This window comes from Centruroides sculpturatus, unplaced genomic scaffold, assembly GCF_000671375.1.
Source record: "Centruroides sculpturatus isolate CEXI.00-Female unplaced genomic scaffold, Cexi_2.0 scaffold1032, whole genome shotgun sequence".
Lineage (NCBI taxonomy): Eukaryota > Metazoa > Arthropoda > Arachnida > Scorpiones > Buthidae > Centruroides > Centruroides sculpturatus.
The window spans coordinates 283,433-290,956 of NW_019385270.1; the positions used below are offsets into that span (position 1 = coordinate 283,433).

Genomic DNA, 7,524 nt, shown 5'->3' on the forward strand with positions numbered 1-7,524 from the left:
GACTAATACTTCTAAATATAAAGCATGTGTTTTGTTTTTGATTACAGTAGACCACCCTATAACACGGGTTCATATAATACGGATTCGTATAACACGGCGGAAAAATTGTTATCGTATTCGTATAAACATGCTAAGAGAGACTCGTATGAAACGGTAAAACGTCATCGCCGACGCGTGTCGCGACAGGATTGATCGAATCTAGACCAATAGCGGATATTGTACAAACCGTTGAGTTTAAATGCGCAGCGAACCTACTAGAAACCATTTATTATTCACGGGTCATAAAAATTATATATATTAATGGTGTCTCCAAAGTTCAGCGAATTTTTCGCAGAAAAATAACTTGTCAGGAAACACGTGCCCGCCGTTCGATGCGCCGCTCCGCGACGAAAACAAGCTTAAGCAATGGCGTCGTCGAACGGTGCACACTCGGTAAGTAATCCTACAATTTTTTGTTTATAGCATAGTTAACATGGACTATTCCCAAAATATTATACGTGTTTTGGAAATGTTGAGTCGAATTAGTCTAGAATCGATGAATTTTATGGAAGAAAACCTTTCAAACAACCGTAGTCCGTAAACTACACACGTGTCTGGCTGTGATTGGCTCATGTATTTAAGTGACTCGTAAAACACGGAATTCATATAAAACGGAACGTATCTACCGTGTTATAGGGATCTACTGTGTATACTTTTTACTTAATTAAATTTGATTATAAATTCTCTTATAGTTTAAGCTATAAGCTAGTTAAATTCTAAACAACGAAGCTAACTTAGAGCCCACTATATAGATATTTTAGACCTTAAATTTTAATGAATTTACAGACTATTTTTGAATGATGTTTCACCATAAATTTATTTATGCTTGTCTTCCGTGTGGTGTTGTATACGTCCAGTTTCACTTACCCCTGCTTCACAATGATTTTTGTAAACGAATCCATGTTGTTCGTTGATTTATCGTACCTAATACTGTCGAGTATGTAAGGCCCTAGCCTATCAGATTGATTCAAAACGGAAAATAAAAAATTAGACCAGGGAAGTTTGAATTAGAAATTAAAAGTGAAGAGTACAAAGGTGAGGAATGCGAAAAGTACAGAGATAAGCCCTTAAATTTTTTTTCTGTACGCATTGTCTACTATTTGCGAATGTTTAATTAATTAAATTTTTTAAAATAAAATGCAAATCTTTACATCAAAGTCTTATTTTGATTCAACGATACAAATTAAACTATTATTACTAAAAATGCATTGTTAATGTTAACTGGAAATTTTAATAAGAACACATAAAGACACTTTCGTGTACTGAATCTAAACTAATTTAACTTCAGTTATCAATAAAGAATATAATAAAGANTCTTATTTTGATTCAACGATACAAATTAAACTATTATTACTAAAAATGCATTGTTAATGTTAACTGGAAATTTTAATAAGAACACATAAAAGACACTTTCGTGTAATGAATCTAAACTAATTTAACTTCAGTTAACAATAAAGAATATAATAAAGAATGTTATACTACAATGCAATCAATGGCGAGTAATAGTCTAGGAGTTCCCAAATATAAGGGGCCACCAAGTGTATTTTAGTTGATTTGATGCTTCTACCTTATGCACTTATATTTTTATATCAATATTGTAAATACACAATATAGTTATAAAGTTAAGCGTATGAATATTAATATCATTATCTAAAAGAATAATTTACTAAAAAGTNCATAAAATAGCAAAGGATTTAATTTCGAGGGCAGAGATGAGTTTCATATGGATATGTAAATGCTAACAAATAAAATCTTCATTAAGCCCAACCCCACTCGAGATATGACACGTGATTATTCTCTACCTTCCCTTCCCCTCGGCCTTTCATCGCCAATATTTAATAACATCAATGCCCCTTATACATAAGCTACCGTGCCAAATTTCGTTTCTTAATCTTCACCCCATCCTGAGATAATAAACGAAATAGACTCCAACGCACTTGCACACACACATACACACACCCATACATACATTTTTCGACATAAAAGACGTTGAAACGTCGAAAAATGCAAAAAAAAAACTTGGGAGTTTTGTTCTGTATGTATGTATGTTAGTGTGTATGTGTGTGTTGGGGGGCACGATTTCGTTCACCCTCTTTGAAGCTTAAATACAGTTTTACTATTTTTAACATTACACTGAGATACAAACTTATTTATTTATTTAATAAATATGGAGTTACGAAAAGTAATTAATTATGTAATTAGTAATTAATTATTGCTATGTATCGAACAAACTTAATAAAATGTATTTAAAACTTAAAGAAAATTAACATAATGATAGTTGTCATAACAGTTTTCTTTTTCTGTTAGGTTAGCTTTGGTTGGTTCTTTCTTTTCTTTTTGTAATATCATTTGCCTTTCCAGTCTAGAATGAAAGAAAGAATGAATGAATGTCTGCATTCCTTTATACGAAGTGTAAGGTTAAACAGAATACAGAACCAATATTTTTATATAAAAGTGGAGAAATTACAGTTATTATACCTATTTCTGAGTATGGTAAACATTCTTTTGTATTCTAAACAAGGAAATAACGACTCTACACTCTTCAGAGGAAATAAAAATAAAAACATTTCAAACAGTAACTTATGTACATATTTTTTTAGTGTTTTAGTGCTTCCAAAGAGGGAAGACGTTCTATTTTCTTTTCTCTTTATTGAAGAATAGAGAAAATATAATATATATATGTTATACGTGTTTAAAAATGTAGAAGAAAAGTAATAAATATTAAGAAATTTAAGGCCTGTAATGGAATGTTATTCCATTTCAAAACGTTTCTGTTTAACAAGAAATGAATACGAAATTACGAAGATATTTGGAAATATGATAAATTGATTTTTGCTTAGTAAGAGTAAATAGAAATAACTTTATCATTATGTGATGTAAGACACATTTTAAAAGATAATATTTTTATCTTAGCATTACGATATTTCTATGTAAATAGTGACAATAATAATATAATATAAGTCTCTTAGGAATTAAATTGTATTAGTAACTTATACTTAAGTATAAGTATACTTATAGATATGAACTGTAAACTGAATTGTTCGTACATTGTAAGTGAATGCTTTTATTTAACCTTCTTTGTATTTTTTCAAATCTTGCAACTCAAATTTCATCCTCTTCTAATTATAGAAGTTAGAAAATAGAAGGCTGTAATTTTGAGGACAATGTATTTTAATGATGTTTTAGGAGTGCTTTACCCCTAAAACAACATTAAAATGCATAACCAAGCGTAGAATTTAATCATGACGTAAAAAACAAAACAATAATAGCATTTCTTTTTTATTTTCTCAACTGTTATATATAACAGAGGGAAAATGTGGCGATCCGACAGAAAATGACCATCAAGATTTTTTTATTTTTGGACTCAAGGAATCTCAAAATGTCAAGAAATAAAAAACATTGAGGGTTTTCTTTTGTAAGTACGAATGTGCGTGGGGGCACGATTTTGTTCACTCTCTTTGAAGCTTAATAACTCCTGTGATTTTGGTCGAAAATTTCTGAAATTTTGCAGAATGGTTTATTTATTAGGGGGATTGATGCTATTAAATTTTGGTGATTAAAGGTCGAGGGAGTGGGGAGATAAAGATGGTCGTGTGTATTTCCAGTAGGTTCAGATTAAATGAACATTTTCTTCGTTATTGGCATTTACAATTCTTTACAAAACCCATTCCCACTCTCAAATTTAAGCTTTACTCCATTTTTTGATAGTTAAAAATATAAAATTTTTTTAGTAAAATATGATAACAGATGGCGCCACCAAATGTTGTTGGGAAAGTTAAGCAACTCGCTGCTGGATTGTTTCACGAAATTCATTTTTTGTAGTAGCAAAATAAAAGTATTTCATTGTAAATATACGGGACAAGGAATATGTTTCATATACCTCTGCAAAAAGTTTTTCCCACCTGTAAGAAGCCAACATAAAAGAACGTATTTTCGTACTAGACATAAAAAGAATGATGTAAGATGACGACTTCCTGTTTACAATAAGTGAAAAGAGAGAATTAAACTCCCTTCCAAAGGATCGTTCGTAAATTCCTTGGAAACAATAAGGATTAAAATATGTTAGCATTGTTGAAAATATGTTAACAAAATTCAAAGTGTGGAATGTTCAACGAGCTTGAAACTTCACTCTCTACGTGCTCACTTGTTCTGTTTTTCTGAAAATTTTGATGCAGTGAGCAAGGAGATGGAAAGAATATAGCAAGATAGATGGAATGTTAATATGGTGGAATACTCCGCTGGATACTACACCTTTATATTCCAGATATGTTGCATAAGATAAAGAACAATTTGCCTCCTGTTAACGTTGCCAACGTTGTTATCTCCTGTTTCTCTTGCAAGCTAATTTCTGTTCTTATCAGTAGAAATTGTGAATAAGCTAAATAAAATTGATAAACTGAAAACATTTCCAATTACAAAATAACATGAATTGACTAACAACAGTTAACACAATAAATTTATAAATGTAAGGTTTGTTTTATTATGCAAGATTGTAGAGTTTAATATCCATACCGATAAGCTAAAGAGATAAAATGATCGCAAATTTAGATGATAATCCAATTGCTTTATCAGAAAATTTTAATCAAAATGTAATTAAAAATTATTATTGTTAATTTAACATACAGAGTCATGAAATGCTATAGCAATGATCAAAAATTCTTAGGAGTAAATGTAACATTGCTTGAGCGAAAGTATCATATAGTAACAGACAACGAAGATAGATATATATGCTTTTATTAATTCTAGAGAATCTCTAGAATTAATAAAAGCCTCTATATTTATTGTATAATACATTCTCTCAAGAAATCTTATGCTTACTCTTAAGGATTAAAACAAGAACGAGAAACAATCAAGTAGAAATGATCATAAAGAACATATTTGAATTATTCAAGAATAACGAGTTGAAATTGTCAGGACACGAGGAAACATGTTCTGTTGTAGTGTAGTTCCAATAACTAGATAAAAATTTAATCTATAATTTAATTTTACTCACGTTTCTTTCTGCTAGATTTTTCATTTTCTACAGCTTCTGTAATGAATTTATACAATAAAGCTGAAGCTAAAGCGAAGAAACCAGCAAAACGAAAAGTCTTTCTACCGCCATACATATCAAATCCAAATCCTCCTAATAAACTTCCCGAACCGACACCTAAATTAAAAAGTCTACATTATAATTAATTATATGAATATAACAACAATAATAAGATCATTTATTATCTAAATTAAATTATATGTGATTTAATTGACAGACCTAATCCGTAGAAAGTGGCTCCCAAGATAGTTTGCATAGTGGCTTCTGTACCTGGAGGAGCGGTGATTTTTGCAAATGATGACATAGCAGCATAAAATATACCATAACAAGGTCCTTGCGTCCATTCCATCAATAATATCCACCAAGGATTATAAATATAAGAAGCAGCCAGAAACCAGGAAGAAAATGCTAGCAATGCAAGGCACATGCTGTTATCTCTTCCGATAAAATTTATGATGTGACCAGAAAGAAATAAACAGGGAACTTCACCAAAGAAGCAGGAAACGATAGTACATAATCCAAACAGCAATTTATTCGCTCCCATATCTTCCAAATACCAAAACTTATAACTCCATTGAAGACCGGAAAACATCCCAACTAAACATACAACGAAAACAATAAAGAATGGATGAGGTCTTCTGAATATTTTAGCAATGTCTTTAATAATATCCGTCGACGATGCTCGTTTTCTTAAATCTGTATTTAGAAGTGCTACAATGTCAAAAATAACCAGAGGTATCATCATGTAGAAACCATGAGAATAATCCACTTTTTTTCTCCCCGTGTTTGCAACTTCCACTATATACGCTGTTAGCATTGTTATTAATGCCCATCCAATGGAGTACCATAGTTTTTGTTTACCAAATTCTTGAACCTCTTCTTCGAGTTCCTCGTAGCACGCTGCATCCGATAAAGATATTATAACATTCGTTGTAATTAGAGATGAAGCCATGAGGAAAAGTATTGTCCAAAATTGGTACGATGAGAATATGTGAGCCTCTTTCTCCTTTGAATAGCCAGGTAGAATGCATTCAGTTTTGCAGAAATCTTTCATACTTTCAGAACAGTGTAGAGAAATTCTTTGATTATCCGAAATTATGCTATCTATGGTAATAAATTTAGAATTATTGTTGGCATTTTGAATCATTAATTTAAGAGTTCTTCTGCATAAGGTAAGAAGATTCTCTTCAGAAGATTGGTTAAACAATTCTGCTGTGAAACACTCATGACAGTCGGCATAACACACCATGCTGTTATTACTTGACAATGGCAAATATACACTCGATTCCAATGCATAAGAATTGTTATTGTTGCAAATTACTTCTGCACTAAAAGCTTGCTTGGATTTATTTATCGGAGGTATGTGATTAATTGCAAAGTAAAATGGCGTCTGGATAATAATCAGAATTATAATGATAAACTTTAAATGCTTGAATTTGTCAGCTATCCATCCAAAGAATGGAGAGACAATAATTGTCGTAAATGGAACTACGGTGTAAATGATTCCTACAGCTGTGGCAGTTATTCCCAAATTTTTGGCAATGATTGGGCAGAAAGGTAGTATGGTGGCAATAGCTAAGAAATATGAATAAGTATTAATAATTAAATGTAATTTAATTATTAAAACAGATAAGTAAACAGTTTACTTACCTGATGCATATAAAAACAAATGACATTTTACAGGTAACAACTTTTTATTTACCTTACAATCCCATTTTGTACAAATCGCCATAGCTGTAGAAAAAAAAAAAATGAATAAAAATCACAATTTACATCACATATTATAATATTAATGCATATAGTATTATATATATACACAAAGTTCCGGAATACACGTGACTTTTAAAAGTTCCCAACCAGTAGTACTCGTACCCCTAGAGGTAGACAAGAAGGGTCTATTAGTATTACAAGTCTATACACAATAGGTTAAGGTAGCACACGAGTAGAAAAGGTTGAGAACCGCTGTCACAGATTTTACATATAAATTCCCCCTCCCCTTTTTTTGTTATTCGAATTGAATTTTCCATTTTAATAACAATAAATATATAATCTGGAATAATCAAATAGAATAGCATGAAATAAAGCAAACTGTAGTATTAGGTGTATTGTAAATTTTTCGAATTTTATGCCTCCCGACTGCTGTATATAACTTTTTCACACCGAGCCAATTTTTTCGTTTTGTTTTTTTTCGAATCACAGAAAAGATAAATAAGACAAAAAGATTTATTGGCCCGAAAACGTTAACACCTACTTGTAAAAGTGCCAAAAAAAAAAGAACATATTTTTACGGTTAAATTAATTGAAAAATAAAATTTATACCTCCAACTTATCTCGACTTTACGATTTATTCAATTAATATAAAAATAACGTCGATAATATAAANTTTTTATAACCTATTGAGTCAGTACCCCTTCCAACGAACTACTTTACAGTTTAATGGAAGAGATCAGATA

The 7,524-nt window shown here is 30.8% G+C and overlaps 1 protein-coding gene across 1 annotated transcript; it reads right to left on the reverse strand.

Moving 5' to 3' along the window:
• Positions 1-2,356: 2,356 nt before the first annotated feature.
• On the reverse strand, positions 2,357-7,304 carry LOC111636958 (major facilitator superfamily domain-containing protein 6-like). Its single transcript, XM_023382340.1, has 4 exons — positions 6,722-7,304; positions 5,291-6,646; positions 5,033-5,188; positions 2,357-2,401 (listed from the first exon to the last, which is right to left on the reverse strand). Exons 1-4 carry the CDS (start codon positions 6,801-6,803, stop codon positions 2,385-2,387), a joined length of 1,611 nt encoding a protein of 536 aa, XP_023238108.1. The 5' UTR covers positions 6,804-7,304; the 3' UTR covers positions 2,357-2,384.
• Between the last annotated feature and the right edge of the window lie 220 nt (positions 7,305-7,524).

Excerpts from the sequence above, each read along its gene's own strand:
- LOC111636958 (XM_023382340.1), bottom strand. The coding sequence starts at position 6,803 with ATGGCGATTTGTACAAAATGGGATTGTAAGGTAAATAAAAAGTTGTTA. Across the intron at positions 6,647-6,721 it reads TTTGTTTTTATATGCATCAG|CTATTGCCACCATACTACCT; the intron begins GTAAGTAAACTG and ends CATATTTCTTAG. Across the intron at positions 5,189-5,290 it reads AGCCACTTTCTACGGATTAG|GTGTCGGTTCGGGAAGTTTA; the intron begins GTCTGTCAATTA and ends TTTTTAATTTAG.